This window comes from Haliotis rufescens, unplaced genomic scaffold (genome assembly GCF_023055435.1).
Source record: "Haliotis rufescens isolate VD_foot unplaced genomic scaffold, xgHalRufe1.0.p SCAF_12, whole genome shotgun sequence".
Lineage (NCBI taxonomy): Eukaryota > Metazoa > Mollusca > Gastropoda > Lepetellida > Haliotidae > Haliotis > Haliotis rufescens.
The window spans coordinates 32,716,759-32,738,904 of NW_025963802.1; the positions used below are offsets into that span (position 1 = coordinate 32,716,759).

The 22,146-nt window shown below is 41.8% G+C and overlaps 1 protein-coding gene across 1 annotated transcript; it reads left to right on the top strand.

Annotated features, from left to right (window-relative positions):
- Nucleotides 1–490: 490 nt before the first annotated feature.
- On the top strand, nucleotides 491–5,618 carry LOC125378246. The gene is made up of 2 exons (XM_048393555.1): nucleotides 491–553; nucleotides 4,660–5,618. Exon 2 carries the CDS (start codon nucleotides 4,681–4,683, stop codon nucleotides 5,317–5,319), a length of 639 nt encoding a protein of 212 aa, XP_048249512.1. The 5' UTR covers nucleotides 491–553; nucleotides 4,660–4,680; the 3' UTR covers nucleotides 5,320–5,618.
- The last annotated feature ends 16,528 nt before the right edge of the window (nucleotides 5,619–22,146 follow it).

Here is a 22,146-nt window from a genome sequence, read left to right on the forward strand (position 1 = left end):
ATCACTTGGTTTTAAATAATAGGGCTTCACTCCTAATGTACACACTATTCTCCGTAATAGCCCGGTATCCGTTTTATCGGGGTCAAAACTTACAATACAATGAGTACACGTCAAACCGTTGAAACAAAATCAATGAAGGCTGTCGCGGGAGTTAGTGTTAGGTAGATTTAGTTGCACTGGTAGAGCCAGGTGCAGTAAAATGCTAGCATTGTAAATAGGTACGATAAAATGTAGAGTATACCCCTGTTGATTACAAACTTACATGTCAGACCCAGAACCAGAAAGTAACATGCATTCATGAACTGTGTATATCCGTGTAACCAGGCTGTAAATAACGTGTCCAAATTGACAGTTAACGCATTGTCACCCCCCCCCCCCCCGCACCCCCACCCCACTCCCCCAACCCCCAACATATGGTGACATTAAGACAAGACTGAACGTATATTATAAACAGATCATGTCATGTCGTAACATGCTATAATGATGTAATCTGCACACCAGTACAGTCCAGACAAATTTTCCGAAGCAGAAGCATTGTATCCCAAACCTGTAGGTAAGTCAGATACAAAAAGTGTATATATCAAAGTTCATAATATTATATTATATTTGAGGTAACTAAACTACGATTTGAGTGTGTCTGTCAGAGTGTCTGTGTGTGTGTCTGTCAGTGTGTGAGTGTGTCTGTTAGAGTGTCTGTATGTGTCTGTCAGTGTTTGAGTGTGTCTGTCAGAGTGCCTGTGTGTGTCTGTCAGTGTGTGAGTGTGTCTGTCAGAGCGTCTGTGTGTGTCCGTCAGTTTGTGAGTGTGTCTGTCAGAGTGTCTGTGTGTGTCTGTCAGTGTGTGAGTGTGTCTGTCAGAGCGTCTGTGTGTATCTATCAGTGTGTGAGTGTGTCTGTCAGAGTGTCTGTGTGTGTCTGTCAGTGTGTGAGTGTGTCTGTCAGAGTGTCTGTGTGTGTCTGTCAATGTTTATGTGAGTGTGTCTGTCAGAGTGTCTGTGTGTGTCCGTCAGTGTGTGAGTGTGCCTGTCAGAGTGTCTGTGGGTGTCTGTGTGTGAGTGCGTCTGTCAGTGTCCGTCTGTGTGTGTGTGTGAGTGCGTCTGTCAGAGTGTCTGTGTGTGTCTGTCAGAGAGTCTGTGTTTGACTGTCAGTGTCTGTGTGTGTCTGTCAGAGTGTCTGTGTGTGTCTGTCGGTGTGTATGTGTGTGAGTGTGTCTGTCAATGTTTATGTGAGTGTGTCTGTCAGTGTGTGTGTGTATGAGTGTGTCTGTGTGTCAGTGTTTGTGTGTGTGTATTCGTGTGATTCTGTCAGTGTAGGGTATGTGTGTGAATGTGTTTGTGTGTGGCTGTCAGGGTGTGTGTGTGCATGTGTGTGTCTGTCGGTGTGTGTCCATGTGTGTCTGTGTGTATTTCTGTCAGTGTAGGGTATGTGTGTGTGTCTGTCTGTCTGTCGGTGTGTGTCCATGTATGTCTGTGTATATTTCTGTCAGTGTAGGGTATGTGTATCCTTGTGTGTGTGACTGTGTGTTTCTGTGTTTTGTTTAACTCCGCATTCAGCAACGTGCACTGTATGTAAAACTATCTGGTAATCGTGGGTCGTTGCTTTGGTGACAAACAGGAATAGCTAATGGCAGACAACCTGAATAGAGAACCTTCATAACAAAACGTTTTAATAGTAGGGGCAAACCTAGATACATAATCGGGGCGAAACTGTGATTTCAACCTACGGCCATCCGATCCACAGGTTGGTCACACGTCAGAGTCTAATCAGTCTGACGTTCTTCGTCCATTCAGTTAATATTCTCCCAGTGAATAGCCATTGTGACCACCCGATCAACTTTTAGTCTAAAAACAAGCATTGGAGCTCAAACTAGGACCTAAATTCATTTCATCCGAGACACTATTACAAATCAAATCCTGAATTTATGAAAGGAAATTCACAAATATCTCCAGGAAAACGACAACGGTGACACTGATTTATCATGATGATAACGTGATTAGATAAGAACTAATCTAGATCTCAGGACCCTGTTAATAAGTACATTACCGTCCAAATGAAGACCGTATTATCGTATCTTATAAGGTAAGGTATTAAAGGTTATTATTAAGCACAGGGGCATGTCAATAGCTCACACAGTGGATATAATTGGAGAGTGAACTCAAATAAGAATTAATGAGTCTCCATGATCATGTAAGGTCATTATCGGCGACAAAACCCTTTCCATATACAATAGAGATGGATAGTACGATTCTGGCTATGTCATGAGCATGTGTTATGAAACACTATCATAATACTATCAAATAGTGATGATACAAGGTGGGCGTAACCTGCCCCATCAGTGGCACCAGTCACAAACACACGCAAAGGCAAGTCAATTGTTCACCTAAAAAAAAACCACGGGACATATGGTTCAAGTCAAAATAGAGAATAGCATCGGACATCATTTTTGTCACTGATGCGTAAAATTTGGAAATGTCCTCCACATGTCTATCATAAAAACCTTTTGAAGGCTTTACTAAGGCCTTAAATGTCGAACCTTGATCAAACAAGATACTTGCAGTGACTGTGAACAAGTTATCAATGACATGCGCATATAAATACTAAGGACGTCTAACAACTTCATTGCAAAATGACAAATTCATTTGTGAATGTCGAGTTTATTCCCAATATCGCAGTTTATCATGGTATTTGGTAGGGGATGGAGGTATACATTTCCTTGAGTCAATCGTTTACTTACGTCTCCTCATCTACATCACCAACCCACACCAATATACCCCGAAAGAATAATCAGGTTTAGATTGGTTGACATTTAAATAATATATATAGTAGTAATGATATTATTCAGTAATGAAGTTATTCAGTGGCATATATTTAGTTCGGCATTGACAGAGTTAAATAGTATTTTCACATGATTTAACAATAAATGCTATTATTATTATCAAGTTACATCGGATTATGCAAGAATTCAATGCATGTTGAAACGGGTTGTCACATGCACGGGGTACGATGACACGATGTGTTATCTACCAAGTCACCAAGCCCTGGCCACGCGTTTTTATAAGTCGCCTGTTTCGACAAGCAAAGGTTGCTGGGGATCAATTCTAGCCCGGAATCCCCACGGGTTTCGAAGCCAGTAAACGTTTCAAATGCGACGATAAAGCTACCGTGTCGCCGCGTCTAAGTATGATAGGTTTGTATATCCTGAAAGAATTGAGCGCTGAAGGATAAGATGGTCATTGTACCTGTGATTAGATATCCAAAACTTAACTGCATTTGTATGTAGAGGGCGGTCGGGTAGCCTAGTGGTTAAAGTGTTCGCTCGTCACGACGAAGACCCGGGTGCGATTCTCAACATGGGTACAATGTGTGAAACCCATTTCTGGTGTCCCCCGTCGTGATATTCTGGAATATTGCTAAAAGCGGCGTAAAACCATACTCACCCACTCACTTGTATGTAGAACTCTTTGGTAACCGTTGTGCCAAGTAGGACCTAAAAGTTGATCGCTGAAATTATCATTGTGCCTACGATTAAATGTCACTGTATTTGTGTCCGGCAACCGTGCCAAACACGAATAGTACCGCCGCTGTCAATGCTGATGGTAGTCACACCCGATACTGACTTGTGAACTGACAATTGCCCCATGCCCCTTTCAGTCTGAGATGACGTTGAGAGAGGACATGTGTGGACACTGTCATGATGACTTCATGTTTCATGGACATCAATATGTTGTCCTCTTGTTAATTCGATCTGTGTTTGCGCTTATCTTGTGTGACATGAAACCTCTAGTGTTATGAACAAATAAACAACTGAATGAGTTTGGTTACACGCCGCTTTGAAGAGTATTCCAATTACAACACAGCGTATCCAATTAATGTGGCAGAAAGCCCGAAGTGAATGCAGGCTTCAGACGTTTACCACTTTGGTGAAACCCAAGAGAACTGGTAAGGTGCTGACAACATAATCTGGGCGACCCGGGATTCGAAGCCACAATCATAGGTTTCTGGCGAGCCCAAGGGACGCAACTCTGCCACCCGTGCCCCCTTATTATCCCAAAGCATTCGGCGTTGATTATACTATCCATAATGTTATAATGTATACCTAATTACTTTTTACATCCATGTTTGCTGCTTGTTCAACATGTTCAACACTGCTCTGAGCAAATATTCCATCTAATGACGATGACCTGTACCGAGTATGGACCAGACAATCCAGTGATTGATATGATGTCATATATAACCCAATTACCATTTGTGCGCAATCAAACTTTATGATGTAAAGTGAAACCTTGTTAATCAGGATGTTACCTTCCCGGTGAAATCGTCCGGACTAACACGTTTCCGGGTTAATACATCTGGGGTATGTAGTAATGATATACGCTCTCAGCAGTTATCATCCCAAAACCGCAGTTTCCGAATAAACGGGTTCTGGATAAACGGGGTTTCACTGTATACCAATCAAGCAGTTAACTATTACCTTCATTTTACAGAGGTAGACACAAGGCACAAATTACATCTTACAACTTGAGACAGTGTAGAAAAGTTTTATTTTAACCGAAATATTTAGAGTGAAATACATAATACATTGAAGATTTACTTTCTCACTGACGTTGAAAGTTGGTGTCGTTAGTTTTAATTAAATTTGATATTTTAAATATCCTTTACAGAGACTTCCTATCTCCAACGAAATGTCAACAACCAGAGGTCAAGCTCAAAGGGCAGCTGAGACTCAAACTGAAGCTCAATGTTCAACGAGGGCCATTAAAGCATATAGAGAGTTGTTAATGGAGCTAAGAATTCGCAGCATGATAGGGTCTTATATGATGTACGACCAGTCAGACCAATACGGTAATTGGGCGTTCTGGATGCTCATAGCAGCTAGTGGAATACTTGGCGTGGCTGCAGGAGGTTTATCCCAGTACATCCCTGGAGGGAAGGGATGGATCCCTTTTATATCTAAGATAACCATAGGGATGATCACTGGCACAGGCGGCACCTTCAAAGTTGGCAGCAAGCTTCTTCATGAAAAGTTTGAGGAGAAGCAGAAGCTCTTCAACGAGACAGGCGCCGGATGGCAGGAACTAGAGTTGAACATCCGTCACTTCCTTGATACTACTGAGGACACAGACAGCAGAGATAAGTACCAACAATTCACTGAGAATTGTATAAAACAACGGAGAGAGATATGTCGTATGGCAAAACCAGAGAAGCCCATCTACAAAGAGTACAATAAAAACTTCAAAGGTCACGTTGTGGATCGGTATAAGAAAAAGAGACAAGCCGTCGCAGGTATTCGAGCTGAACTTAAAAGAGAAGGCATCCTGTGAAGAAGAACCTAGAGATGTTTTAACTATTTAACCTGCCACTTTTTGCAACAAATGCTTTCCCGCTGTTTCATGAAACTACTTTATGCTTTCAGGGCATCATATACCTACACGCCTGAGTAAATCTTAATGTTTTTGTTTCTTGTTTACTCGGGTAATACGAATTATCTGTGACTGCATGTTGTTTTTCCTTAATGTAATAAACACCAGAAATACGAATGATTGATGTTATAAGTAATACCTGACCACTCTATCCAAATGTACTCGCCTCTTACGTCAAGCAGAAGTGTAATGTGATCTAATTCTACCACGGAATATTATGAATTGGAGTCAAAGGCAAGTAACAAACTAAAATAGAACTGTGAATACAAAAACTTGTCAAAGCCGAACAAATATGACGATAATGTAACTCTAAAATCTTAGCTTTTTGAAAATTCGCGTAACTTTTAATTGTCATAGGATACAAACTGGAAGACACTTCATGATAAGAACCGGTTTTATCTTAAATACTTTGTGGACATTATCCTGATGATGTCTGTTTACAGTCCCGTTAAAACGTTCTTTCGAAAGAGTTGGATAACCATCCTGATGCTATAACAAAGTTATTTCCCATGTCATGCACATAGATAACACTCGGAGTATAAAAACAAGTTGTTGGGGGTTTGGGGGTGGCTTCAACTTTCCAATATTTAACATTCCCTTTATGTCGAGCACTATTCAATCAGTTACAGCCTTTGGTGTCTACATTCCACACCTTTTTGAGGTATAATAGAACATGCTCTTTCTACGAATCTCCCAGAAAGCGTCTTTCGACGGAAGAAATGTCAAAACTTGACGCATCAATGACCACAAGGATGTCCGGTCACTATATTGACTTGTACCATATGTTCCATGTATTGTTTTGTTTATCAGATAAACAATTGACTTGCGTGTGCATGTATTTGTGACGAGTGCAATCGGTGGGGCAGAATATGTTCACCTAGTATCAGCACTATTTGATAGTGATTAATAAACTATAAAAGTCAAAGCCAGGGAATAATCAGTCACGATTATCCGCAGATTTCAAAAGGCATAATGGGGGCGATTAAAATATGTGAATAGATCACTGAAAATCAATGACACCATGTGTTCGCGAAAAAGGTAAGCTTGTCCTGCTCTACCGATATCACCCGACACTCACAGAATTTGTATTAAAAAAGTAAGTGAAACAATTTACCGTTCTATTGGATGACGTAATGGTAGACGCCGGGGTCACATAGATAGCCTAGTAGTCAAGTGGTTAAAACTAAAAGCCAAGGTTGGATTATCAACTTAAGTACAACGTGTGAAGCCCAATTCTGGTGTCACCCGGTTTAGTTTTGCTGGAAAATTGCTAACAGTGGCATAAAACAACACTCAATCACCCAATGTTCGCTCAAAAGGGTTAACATATCCTGCCGTAGTGGTAGCATCCGCCACTCACACAGTTTGCATAAAAAAAAGTAAAAACATGCTCATGATATAGTCGGAATCACACACTGGACTCTGCTACTAGCAAAGATTTCTTATGAATATGGAAATGGTTTTGTCGCTTTTATGTATGTAGTTATCTTTTATTATAAATCTGATATTTTCATTGTTGTATTGATCACAAATGCTTTTTAACGTTTAATGTTTCTTTTTAAACATGTAATATAATTTAACTCTTTTTAAGGTGCGTGCTGATTCCACCAACAATGTTATATAGATCAATTAGACAGACAGTATAGATTATGTATTTTCCTTTTGTATGCAAACATGGTGTGGGTTTTTTATTATTAATGTACGTCCTGAAAAAGCTTACTGTCGCTTTCTGATTCTGAATGTTTACAATTTATAAGATGGAAATGGATCGAACATAAGTTTTGCAATTTGTCTACAAAACGTCCTGCATTATTAAAAAATATTTTGTGCATAGTGCTTATCTTAATATTTATTTGCTTTATAATATACTTGTAGTTATTAAATATGCTTGGAAATAAAATCAATTAAATTGCTTGCTTGTTGGTTTGTTTGTTGTTTAACGCCGCACTCAGCAATATTCCAGCTATATGACATAGGTCTGTAAATAATCGAGTCTGGGCCAGACAGTCCAGTGATTGACACCATGAGCATCCATCCACGCAATTGGGATACAATGACATGCATCAACCAAGTCAGCGAGCCTGACCACCCGATCCCGTTAGTTGCCTCTTACGACAAGCATAGTCGCCTTTTACGGCAGGCATGGGTTGATGAAAACTTATTCTAGCCCGGATCTCCGCGACGTCCGCATAACCACAAATGACTCCGACAGGGAGACAAGCATGCAGTACTTGGGACATATTTTGCCACTTACTTCTACAGGGAGACAAGCATGCAGTACTGGTGACTTTTTTTTGCCACTTACTTCTACAGGGAGACAAGCATGAATTACTGGTGACATATTTTGCCACGGCCTCCCACGGTGAGACAAGCATGCTGTACTATAGACATATTTTGCCCCTGACTCTGACAGTGAGACAAGCATGCAGTACTGGGGACATATTTTGCCACTTACTTCTACAGGGAGACACGCCTGCATTAATGGGGACATATTTTGCCACTTACTTCTACAGGGAGACACGCCTGCAGTACTGGGGACATATTTTGCCACTTTCTTCTACAGTGAGACAAGCATGCAGTAGTCGGGACATATTTTGCCACTTACTTCTACAGGGAGACACGCCTGCAGTACTGGGGACATATTTTGCCAATTACTTCTACAGGGAGACACGCCTGCAGTACTGGGGACATATTTTGCAAATTACTTCTACAGGGAGACAAGCATGCAGTACTGGGGACATATTTTGCCAATTACTTCTACAGGGAGACACGCCTGCAGTACTTGGGACATATTTTGCTACGGTCTCCCACAGTGATACAAGCATGCAGTACTTGTGACAAATTTTGCCACTTTCTTCTACAGGGAGACAAGCTTGCAGTACTGGGGACATATTTTGCCATGGCTTTCCACAGTGAGACAAGCATACAGTACTGGGGACATATTTTGCCACGGCCTCCAACAGTGATAAAAGCATGCAGTACTGGGGACATATTTTGCCACTTTCTTCTACAGGGAGACAAGCATGCAGTATTCGGGGCATATTTTGCCACTTACTTCTACAGGGAGACACGCCTGCAGTACTGGGGACATATTTTGCCACGGCTTCCAACAGTGATACAAGCATGCAGTACTGGGGACATATTTTGCCACTTACTTCTACAGGGAGAGAAGCATGCAGTACTGGGGACATATTTTGCCACTTACTTCTACAGGGAGACAAGCATGCAGTACTGGGGACATATTTTGCCACGGCCTCCCACAGTGATACAAGCATGCAGTACTTGTGACATATTTTGCCACTATCTTCTAAAGGGAGACAAGCATGCAGTACTGGGGACATATTTTGCCACTTTCTTCTACAGTGAGACAAGCATGCAGTAGTCGGGACATATTTTGCCACTTACTTCTACAGGGAGACACGCCTGCAGTACTGGGGACATATTTTGCCACGGCTTCCTACAGTGCTACAAGCATGCAGTACTTGGGACATATTTTGCCACTTACTTCTACAGGGAGACAAGCATGCAGTACTGGGGACATATTTTGCCACTTACTTCTACAGGGAGACACGCCTGCAGTACTGGGGACATATTTTGCCACTTTCTTCTACAGGGAGACAAGCATGCAGTATTCGGGACATATTTTGCCAATTAGTTCTACAGGGAGACCCGCCTGCAGTACTCGGGACATATTTTGCCACGGCTTCCCACTGTGATACAAGCATGCAGTACTGGTGACATATTTTGCCACTTTCTTCTACAGGTAGACAAGCATGCAGTACTGGGGACATATTTTGCCACGCCTTCCCACAGTGAGACAAGCATGCAGTACTTCGGACATATTTTGCCACGGCCTCCCACAGTGATAATAGCATGCAGTACTTGTGACATATTTTGCCACTATCTTCTAAAGGGAGACAAGCATGCAGTACTGGGGACATATTTTGCCACTTTCTTCTACAGTGAGACAAGCATGCAGTAGTCGGGACATATTTTGCCACTTACTTCTACAGGGAGACACGCCTGCAGTACTGGGGACATATTTTGCCACGGCTTCCTACAGTGCTACAAGCATGCAGTACTTGGGACATATTTTGCCACTTACTTCTACAGGGAGACAAGCATGCAGTACTGGGGACATATTTTGCCACTTACTTCTACAGGGAGACACGCCTGCAGTACTGGGGACATATTTTGCCACTTTCTTCTACAGGGAGACAAGCATGCAGTATTCGGGACATATTTTGCCAATTAGTTCTACAGGGAGACACGCCTGCAGTACTTGGGACATATTTTGCTACGGTCTCCCACAGTGATACAAGCATGCAGTACTTGTGACAAATTTTGCCACTTTCTTCTACAGGGAGACAAGCTTGCAGTACTGGGGACATATTTTGCCATGGCTTTCCACAGTGAGACAAGCATACAGTACTGGGGACATATTTTGCCACGGCCTCCAACAGTGATAAAAGCATGCAGTACTGGGGACATATTTTGCCACTTTCTTCTACAGGGAGACAAGCATGCAGTATTCGGGGCATATTTTGCCACTTACTTCTACAGGGAGACACGCCTGCAGTACTGGGGACATATTTTGCCACGGCTTCCAACAGTGATACAAGCATGCAGTACTGGGGACATATTTTGCCACTTACTTCTACAGGGAGAGAAGCATGCAGTACTGGGGACATATTTTGCCACTAAATTCTACAGGGAGACAAGCATGCAGTACTGGGGACATATTTTGCCACGGCTTCCCACAGTGATACAAGCATGCAGTACTTGTGACATATTTTGCCACTATCTTCTAAAGGGAGACAAGCATGCAGTACTGGGGACATATTTTGCCACTTTCTTCTACAGTGAGACAAGCATGCAGTAGTCGGGACATATTTTGCCACTTACTTCTACAGGGAGACACGCCTGCAGTACTGGGGACATATTTTGCCACGGCTTCCTACAGTGCTACAAGCATGCAGTACTTGGGACATATTTTGCCACTTACTTCTACAGGGAGACAAGCATGCAGTACTGGGGACATATTTTGCCACTTACTTCTACAGGGAGACACGCCTGCAGTACTGGGGACATATTTTGCCACTTTCTTCTACAGGGAGACAAGCATGCAGTATTCGGGACATATTTTGCCAATTAGTTCTACAGGGAGACCCGCCTGCAGTACTCGGGACATATTTTGCCACGGCTTCCCACTGTGATACAAGCATGCAGTACTGGTGACATATTTTGCCACTTTCTTCTACAGGTAGACAAGCATGCAGTACTGGGGACATATTTTGCCACGCCTTCCCACAGTGAGACAAGCATGCAGTACTTCGGACATATTTTGCCACGGCCTCCCACAGTGATAATAGCATGCAGTACTTGTGACATATTTTGCCACTATCTTCTAAAGGGAGACAAGCATGCAGTACTGGGGACATATTTTGCCACTTTCTTCTACAGTGAGACAAGCATGCAGTAGTCGGGACATATTTTGCCACTTACTTCTACAGGGAGACACGCCTGCAGTACTGGGGACATATTTTGCCACGGCTTCCTACAGTGCTACAAGCATGCAGTACTTGGGACATATTTTGCCACTTACTTCTACAGGGAGACAAGCATGCAGTACTGGGGACATATTTTGCCACTTACTTCTACAGGGAGACACGCCTGCAGTACTGGGGACATATTTTGCCACTTTCTTCTACAGGGAGACAAGCATGCAGTATTCGGGACATATTTTGCCAATTAGTTCTACAGGGAGACCCGCCTGCAGTACTCGGGACATATTTTGCCACGGCTTCCCACTGTGATACAAGCATGCAGTACTGGTGACATATTTTGCCACTTTCTTCTACAGGTAGACAAGCATGCAGTACTGGGGACATATTTTGCCACGCCTTCCCACAGTGAGACAAGCATGCAGTACTTCGGACATATTTTGCCACGGCCTCCCACAGTGATAATAGCATGCAGTACTTGTGACATATTTTGCCACTATCTTCTAAAGGGAGACAAGCATGCAGTACTGGGGACATATTTTGCCACTTTCTTCTACAGTGAGACAAGCATGCAGTAGTCGGGACATATTTTGCCACTTACTTCTACAGGGAGACACGCCTGCAGTACTGGGGACATATTTTGCCACGGCTTCCTACAGTGCTACAAGCATGCAGTACTTCGGACATATTTTGCCACGGCCTCCCACAGTGATAATAGCATGCAGTACTGGGGACATATTTTGCCACTTTCTTCTACAGGGAGACAAGCATGCAGTATTCGGGACATATTTTGCCACTTACTTCTACAGGGAGACACGCCTGCAGTACTGGGGACATATTTTGCCACGGCCTCCCACAGTGATACAAACATGCAGTACTGGTGACATATGTTGCCACTTTCTTCTACAGGGAGACAAGCATGCAGTACTGGGGACATATTTTGCCACTTACTTCTAAAGGGAGACAAGCATGCAGTACGGGGGACATATTTTGCCACGGCTTCACACAGAGATACAAGCATGCAGTATTCGGGACATATTTTGCCACTTACTTCTACAGGGAGCGAGCATGCAGTATTCGGGACATATTTTGCAACTTACTTCTACAGGGAGACACGCCTGCAGTACTGGGGACATATTTTGCCACGGCTTCCCACAGTGATACAAACATGCAGTACTGGGGACATATTTTGCCACTTTCTTCTACAGGGAGAGAAGCATGCAGTACTGGGGACATATTTTGCCACTTACTTCTACAGGGAGACACGCCTGCAGTACTCACTATGTAAACTACCGTTAGGTTGATACCGTTTACTGTTACTCAACGAAACATCGACATCCATACCGACCGCCACCGCATTCTAGTGGTAGAGCGTCCGCCCGGAGAGTGGAAGGTAGGCGGTTCAATCCCCGGCCGCGTCATATGAAAAGACGTTAAAAGATAATACTTGTTGTTACCCTGCCTGGCTCTCGGCATTAAGTGGCTAAAACAAGGACTGTTCGGTTCGGAGTCGTGTCTGGGAGGGGTATTCATGTTAACATGGTAACTCAGTGGTCTAGCACTATAAAATCGGCATAACTCCGGACTGGTAGAAGCAGCCATCCCCCCACCCCCTAAAAAACCCAACAACAATAAAAAAACAACAACAAAAAACCACACACACACAGAGTGAACTACGGTTATAACGAACTCAAAGGGACCACTGATTTTTATTCGTCGTAACCGTAGTTCGCTATAAGCAAATGTACGGAATATATACAGAAAATAGACAGGACCACAAAAAAGTTCGTTATATCCTTCATTTCGGTATAAGCGTGTTCGTTATAACCGTACTTTGCTGTGCACGTGATTGTTTTATTGCATGATAATTCACTGCATTTTCTCCTTCAGACCAGTTACCTCTTCTAAACGAAACTAAATGGCTCAAAACGAAAGAGATGCGAATCTGGAGATGTTAAAAGAATTGAGAATTCGCAGTTTAATTGCTTCTTTCATGATGTACGAACAATCAGCCCAAAAAGGAAGATTCCAATTTTGGGCACTGATGGGAACTAGGGTTCTTATAGGTGCGACTGCCCCTATTCTATTAGCGTTCATCCCCGTGGGTGATGCTGACAACCCATTGGTTTCATTATCTAAGATATTCATAGGAGGGGTCTCTGGATCTGCAACTACATTTCAAACTGGAAGAATCTTTCTTCTTGAATACTTTGAAAAGAAAGAGAAACTAGATAACGAAACAGCGGCAGGTTTGCAGAAGCTTGAGTTGGACATTCGTCTATTTCTAAACTCAATCAACACAACATCGAACAAAAGTTTACGAAAGTTTATAAGTGAATGTATACAGGAACGGCACAATATATGCTCGAAGTCAAAACCAGATGGACATACTTATGAAAAATATCATCTAACGATCGACAAGTATCGGAAAAAGCAGTTACTCATTGCGCACATAGGACAAAGACTTGATTGTGAGGAGGAAGAAGATACGTAACTTGGCTGTTCGGCTTGTTTACCAGTCTCCATCGTAAACTTCTTGTTGTTGTTGTTGTTGTTATTATTATTATTATTATTATGATGATTCTTCTTCTTCTAAGTTTCTGATTAGTGGGATGTGTAATCAATAAATTAATGTTATTATCGTGACAGGGATCAATAAGCACTATCATCACATAATGGATAGTGTTGTCCAGGCAATAAACCAATTCGTGGTATCACGATCCGATAAACATGCAAATGAGTTCACTAAGCAGGAACTAATTTTAGTAAGCTCTGTACACCGATGTGGGGTTTACTTCCTCAAAAACTACTGCGCAACTTTCCTTGAATCATTTGATAGAAGTTTCCTGTTTGGTGTGTAGAGTCATATTCTCTATGTATTTATCATTTATTTGAAGTATTTCATTAAAATACCACGTACATATCGGATTTCGAAAAAAGCATGGTGCTGTAATGTTTGTCTTTACATTACATGAAAGTGTTAATTATTATTTATCCAGGAAATCACCCGTCTATTCAGCCTTCCTGGACAATGAAAAGGACTTTGATAGTATTAGCCATGCTGTTCTATTTTAAAAACAACAACTGTATAACGTAGGCATTAAGGGGAAGATACGGCTCTTCTCTATCAAAGTTACAGCAACAGTTGTAGTGCATACGTCAACACTGTGGTGACACATCACATACGTTTCCTGTTGAGCAGGGTGTCAGGCAAGGACCAATACTTTATTCGTGGCTCTTTCTGTTTATATTAAGGATCTGATTTATGAACTAAGAGGAAAGGGATGTGTTTTTTTGGTATATGGACTAAACTTTCAGTTGTTATGCTCGCTGATGAGACTATATTAGTCAGCGCAATACCCGCAAGTCGCTCTTAACACTGTTACACAGTTTGCATATGACTGGAGATTTACTTACAATGCCACTAAAAGCCAAATTGTTATATTCAGTAGATTGAATTCCCAACATAATACCTTCCCATTTCATCTTGGTAGTGTTCCTAATGGAACATCATATAGAGTAACATATGGGGGAGTCATTCTTAACACTAAACGTACATGTACAAATATGATAGTGCGATGTTGCCGAAACGCAAGACGCACAGTAAGCTCACTCAAGTCTTTAGGATTGAATAGTTGTGATCTCCACCCTGTTGTATGTGCTACAATATGGCACCGAGTGGCTCTCTCTACTAGCTTCTGTGCCTGTGAGCTGCTAAGCGGTATGCGTGGTAAAATACTATCCAGATAGAGAATACTCAACGACACTTTGCCAGAGTTATTCAAGGCCGAGGTAAAAAGGGGCACGGGTGGCCCAGTCGTCTAAGGCGACGCAATTCGCTGTGTAGAGTTGCGTCCCTTGGGCACGCCAGTGACCTATCATTGTGAGTTCGGATCCCGGTTCGCCCCGATAATGTTTCTAGGTTTGTCAGCACCATACTCGTGCTTGTGGGTTTTACCGAAGTGGTAAACGTCTGAGACCTGCATCACATCGGGCTTTCCTCCCACATTAAGCTGACACGCTGTGATATAACTGGAATACTGTTAAAAGCGGCGTTAAATCCACTCACTCATCTAGGAATGTGGACACTAACAAGATACATAGACAATGCAGGCTACCTCTCCCTGGAAGACTGTGTACAAACGCATGCTTCTCTGCTTGGAAACATATTACATGTATAAACTTAGCCTTAGACGATGCTCATAATATCAAAACTGGCAATAGCATTTGTGGCACAACGATATTTCAGCTTGTAAAAATAACCTTACAAATGTCACATTGTACTTGATATTTCCTTGCAAAATAAAATGGAGAAGAATTGTATGTGATGCAATGTCCTTATATGATGAAGATCGGAAGAAACTCAGACTGTCATTGAGAGAGGATCTTGTCCAATACAGGTCAAATCCCTCAAATCTTAAACTACATGTATAATGGAAACTAGCACTAACTTATCCTCATCTTTGGTATTGCATCCAATACTCTCTTAATACAGCTTCTATGCCCATTACATCAAGAGAATGTTCTAAATGTTGCAGACATGCCTTGATTATGACAGATCTCTGCTTTTACACTGTTACTATTTTATAAATGATCGAAAAGAATTCTTCTCCACCCTACTTGACAAACTGGATGTTGAAAGTTATGTTTAAATTGAACTTCTGGAAGAGAATGATGTGCTCGTACTATTCTCTGGCTTGTAAAATTACCACGTGGAATAATGAACCACCGTACTTGGGAAGCATATCATTAATATTCTGTCAATATATCTTAAAGTTGAAAAATGTATTAGATTATACCCAATTTACATCTGCTGTATCGGACTAGTTCTCGCTTGTGCAGATAGTTGATGAATATATATTCATATATCTTCTGTAAATACTAGCCCCATGCATTGGCTCTGAGAATATCAGAGATGTTGCAAATCTTCGGATTTAAATTCTGGAGGAAATAAAGATTTCATTCATTCATTCATTCATTCATTCATTCATTCATTCATTCATTATCTTATGGAATAGCTGGTTTTCGCGTCCATAGTTAACGCACTTGCACATCGTTCATTGTTTATTCGTCAGTAATCTTTGCTTGTGACGATTGGAGTCCATCCACTTAAGATTGTCTCTCGTTGACTATATACATCTGATAAATAATAAAACTGTGATCTTTTACCAAGTCGTCTATTATTTCTTTATTTATATTTTACTAACACCCTAGTGGGGAGGAGCTCAGCTCCGGGACAATCCACCAGGCACTAAGCCTCTCACCTGTATACTGTAATATCTATGCTGACAAAGCTATAGATCGCTTTGACCATTTCCGTATATTGATGTCTGTTTCACTAATGCAGTATTCTTTCACAACCGCCATCAATTCACAATGACAACGATGAACTTGATTCAGTCGTTTGTAGTTAAAAACCGGCCATCTGACATAAGGAGGTGGGGGACAAACGATAATCTATTCCAGAAAATATTGTGCAGAAGCGTCTTCCTTTAGTTTACCGAAAGAAAATGTTCCATTGATTTTCTGAAAATGACATTCTCCAGCTTTTGCAGAGTAAAAACTGTACCTGCATCTTCCCGAGGCAAGAGAGTTAACTGACTATAAAAGTCCAGTTTCCACCCTTGCCGAACTAGGCTGGTATTATGGAGTTACATTTTGGCTGGACTAACAAGTCTATGCCGAGTCCAATCAAAATCGCGCACCGAAATCGAAATCCGGTTCGTAAAATGTCATGCAGATTTCGGTCGACTTCAGGATTTGCAAAGCATGTGCACCGCTAGCTCGTTGTCAACAGATATTTTCTCAATCTTTTCATGTTTTTAATCAAGGTGCTCTCGTGATTTGATGCATTTGGCGATATAAGATTCGTTTTATCACAATATAGATATTGATTATCGATCAGATCATCTTGACTGGGCGCCACTGTTTTGTTTGAAACAAATGCAAGTGATACGAGAGGTGGAATCTAATTGGTCCATAGGAGAGGCATAGAAAGGAAAAAACTTGTAATAGCCACTGGTTGCGCTACGATCGAGCCAAGGAATTCAGCCTAGTTCGGCAAGGGTGGAAACTGGACTTTTAAAGTCAGTTAACTCTCTTGCATCGGGAAGATGCTGTAGCTGTTGCTCAGCGTACGACATTTAGCAACATACTGCAGTCGAACAAAACAACCGCTGTTGCTCTTCCTCTGAGCAACCGAGGCAAATCTGGGGTTCGAACCCGCGAGTAGCAGATCCTGTTAGTTACGTGACTCCTTCAATGTACTTAAACAACTGGGTCAACGGTGCTCACTTTGTTCTCCATACACTATTTACGGATAACGAATTAACGATATAGACCTATGTGCACATACACGGATATAGTCTACAATAATATTATACTATTAGAGTCAATAACGGAGGAACGAAACAAAATGGAAACGACAAATACCATTTCCAGCATCCTCAATAGTCTAGAGTATGAAATCTCCGTTCCATTTCGTTTTGGAAGTGACGTCACCGCCACTGCTGCTCCTATATCTAACTAAGCATAGATTTATTTGATTGGACGGCTGTCTTTTTGTTCTCGTCAATTTAGGCAAGTAAATAGTAGGTGAGGTGAGGTAAAGTGGCGTCAGATAAAATTATCCAACCTTGCGCTCTCCGCAGACGCTCAATCCACCAAACCACAGAGACGGAGGTCACGGAATCCCACACGATACAAACATGCTGAGGACAATTTTGGCCACGGTTTCCATCCTGTAGACAAGAATGTGGTGCTGTGGACCTATTCTGCCACGGAATCACACTGGATACAAGAATGCGGTACTGGGGACATATTTGGCCACGGTATTCATCCGAGAGACACGAATGCGGCGCTGGGGAACTATTTTGCCATGGAATTCCTATGCGGAAACGAGCATTAGGTGGGGTCCTGTTTTCTCACGCAATCCCTACGAGGTGACAAGCATGCCATGCTGGGTACTATTATTGAAAGGGAATCCCCATTGGGATATAAGAATGATATGAGGTCCTATTTTGTAACGGAATCCCTTCGAGGAGTCATGCAGTGCTGGGAACCTATTTTACCACGGAATCCGTACAAGGAGACAAGCATGAGGTGGGATCCTATTTTGTCATGGAATCTCTACGAGGAGACAACAATGCGGTGGGGTCCTATTTTGTCATTCAAACTCTACAAGGAGACATGCATGCTGTGCTGGGAACCTATTTTACCACGGAATCCGTACAGGGAGACAAGCATGAGGTGGGATCCTATTTTGTCATGGAATCTCTACGAGGAGACAAGCATGCGGTGGGGTCCTATTTTGTCATTTAAACTCTACTCATCGTGCTGGTGTGTATAGAACCTACTTTTACAAAATTCCATACACCACAGCTCGGCCAAAGGCGTCAAGTTGCCCATATAGTTTATTCACCACGTTGTTGTGAAGGTTGTATTTATCGACACCTTAACCTTGATGACATCTGTCACGGAAGAACAGGTCGTGACAAAGCAAAACTGTTCATTGTGATGTAAGTCAACACTCACTCACTCACGCACTCACTCACTCACTGAGATGTTGGCATAATAGTAACCTGACTCTGGTATTTGACTCTTCACTCTCAAAATGACACGCCACCTCTAGCAAATTTCCAGCATCAGCAAAACGGGTGACACCAGAAATGGCTTCTAACATTGTACCCTGGACCCACGGCTTTAACCACTACACTACCATGCTATGTACCCTCAACGTCTACCATTACCCTCATGTCATAGAAAGGTAAATTGTATATTAAAAATCTGTTCTTTTGTCATTTGGGGATACAGCGATTATTGTTATGGCGCAGACATGACAAACGGCACCTCAGACGACTGGGACATCCTCGCTGAATGAGGACACTACATTATGCAAACTACCGTTAGGTTTATACCATGTACTGTTACTCAACGAAACATCGACGTGCATTCCCTGAAACAGGATATCAAAAGTGATTTGGGCAGCTAGGTAATTTCTGAATGTGGACCGGTGGCCTTCTAAATTCTAATCCAACTTTAGATTATGACGGTCTCAAATTTTATGATGCATACTAATATCAGTCTTGCAGTGAACTTTCACAATAATTACACAGAGAGAACGTCTGTGGTACACACAAGGCAGACATTACAACATCGAGACTAGAAATGGGCACTGGACCCTGGTCCATTAAGTACAACAAATTAATATGAATACAAAATACAACACATGCTTAATAAATTTTGATTCCAAATTAAAAAACCACAAACATATAAAAACTGAAAGTCTGGGCTGCACAGGTTAATAGCAAGGGCCGACACAGCTTTTTTAAAGAGGATGCATTTCTTATTTGGCACTTCATGTTCAGTGATCGTAAAAGCCCCCAAACCGTATTCTACAATTAGTAACGAGGCACGGTATTTGATTATTTGCGCAAGGAACTGGGTCCAACTATCCTACCTTTACACATGAACCAACAAATGAGCTCCTTATAGTGTTGTTACGCGTGTAAATGTAATAGAACCTACGTGTTTAAGTTTTCCGTATGTGTAAGTGATTTGTGTGTTAGAAGGAAGTAGGGAAGAGGCGTTACTCACTACTGCACATCCTCAATCCCCGCCCCTCTGGACCCGCGTAAGATTGCGTGTAGGTGTACATGTCCTGACGTTGATCTTTACGATTCTGTTTACATAATATTCATACGCAGTCCACTCTGTCTAAATCGGACTTGTGTGGCTCCGAAAGATTAATCCGATTTAGACTGTTTGTTTGTTGTTTAACGCCACACTTATCAATATTCCAGCTATATCACGGCGATCTGTACATAATCGAGTCTGGACACTCCAGTGATTGACATCATGAACATCGATCCACGCAATTGGGATCGATGACATGCATCAACCAAGTCAGCGAGCCTGACCACCCGATCCCTTTAGTCGCCTCTTACGACAAGCATAGTCGCCTTTTACGGCAAGTATGGGTTGCCGAAGACAGTGGTCCGAATCAGATAACATGATGATAAGTAACATGGTAAATTCGGTGGCGTATCTTAAATCTGGGATTGAGAGATTCCCTCGAACAGTGAAACCACGTCAGCCCGGACTCCGTTTATTAAACCAGTGGTCTTTGGTGTGATCAGTGGGTTTACCACCTCATCTCTCTTCTGGCAAAGATACAAAGTCTTCTCACAAGAAAATATTTTCAATATGAAATGCCACATCGAGTTTATATAAGAAATCAATGTAGCGGCCATACAATTTCTGAGTCCCGTGATGGAATTCGAACCACGGAACATCTGATCCGAAGTCGGACGCTTTGTTCAAATGAACACAGAGGTTAACATGCCCTGCTGCACTTATGTCTGTTGAAAGGAGTATTTCCAAGAAACGGCATCAACACAAATACAATAAGAATCAATGCATGCCATGCCGTAACATGTGATGCGTGTTGCTGTGATACAGTCGATGCAATTATATTGATCTGAACAGTCTAGTGGCAGTAGAAACGGTTACTGAAGGAAAACTCAAAATAGCTATTACATACAGGTAAGTCAAAGTTTGTGCATATTCAAGTATATAGCCACTTGGGATCCACGTAATATTTGACCACCCCACAATCAGTGTGTGTATGTGCGCGTGTTTACGTTTAACGCCGTACTCAGCAATATTCAAGCTTATAAACCTCTGATGACGTCATCCTATTGTTAAGCACAATACAATAACCTGTTAGTAATACCTCCGCGATATCAAGCTTGAGATCTTTAGGTCTATCTGGAATTTAGAGACCTCATATGAGGCCATTTGGAGTTACTGAAAGACCTATCCCAACTGCATTTAAACCAATCAAACATACTTGCTTTGCTACGCCCGGGTATGTGATTTTACGTTTTAGAAGAGAGACCTGATGAGTTGGGAAACAGATGAAATTTGGACTCGTGTTTCAAACGTACAATGTTCTAAAATCGGAGATAGGAAATGAAACCTTTTCATCATGGAATCGAACCTGCAACCTCACATATAGTCTTAAGTTTTAAAACCCAAGGCATGTGATGAGACGTGGTTATTGCTGCACTTGTTTTTTTTTCTCTCGCGCGCTTTGATCTCATTCCCTTTTCATCGCGACACACTGTATTGTTTCACTATAAGTTTTTCTCGATGTTTTAATATTTTTCTGTTATTTCTTGCATTTAGGCGGCTTATAAGCCAGATAAAACACTACCCCGGTATTTTAGAGATTAATTCATTACAAATATAAAGTAACATGTAACTAAACGCATCATCATTGTTAGCCGAGTTTATTTCTAGTAATGGGTTAGATTTTTTTAAATCTTGCTGTTTAGATTATCTTTGCGACAGACGAACCCCTAGGTTTATCTGTCCTACCCAACACATCCGCGTTTTTTCTACACGCATCCGATCTCGTCCTCGTACCTTAACCTTTACTATTTAACCGACAATCCAATGATTAGTATTTTTGTCATAATCAACGTTTCATGCCGTTCGGTGTTATGAATCAAGTTACCGAGGTCGCCTGTTTTGATTGCTGGGGACCAATTCTAACACATAATCCAGGTAGGCTTCAAAGTCAAAAAACGTTGAAAATGCTTTGACAATTGAAAGCTGAGTGTGTTGGTTTGAATGTTCTGAAAGTCTTAAAAGCTGAAATGGTCATTGTACTTTCAATTGAATATCCAAACATTCCACTGCATTTGTGTGTAGAACTCTCTGGCAACCGTGTTGCTTTCGTGACAAACAGGAATAGCCCCAGGCAGACACCCACAAAACATTAGCTTGCTATTTTATTGTTAAGGGGAATCTCGGTCATTGCTTGCATAAATTTACATAAATACGAAATTCGTCACACATACACAGTACACGTGGGACCGAGTTAACTCAAACACAGAGTAAATAATTGAAGTGTTTAAATTGTAAAAAGCAACTTTGTTGACGTCCAAACTTTGGAAACATCACACATCCTCCAACTGCACGTCTGGCATGCTACTGGACTAGAGGCTGAGCCTCTTCGCGGTTGAGTCCAGGTTTTATTTTGACAGCGCTGACGACCGTCAGCTTGTTTATCAATACGTGTTCAATAATCGATAAATGATAAATAAATAATTGAGTTCGTCTTATTGTTGTTACATTTAGTATTAACTACTTAACAAGTTTTCCGAATGTATAATGCGTATGATCTGTGTGCTACAAGGAAGCATACATGTATGTATGA

Bases quoted from the DNA above. Each gene is read 5' to 3' on its own strand.
- LOC125378246 (XM_048393555.1), top strand. From the start codon at position 4,681: ATGTCAACAACCAGAGGTCAAGCTCAAAGGGCAGCTGAGACTCAAACT.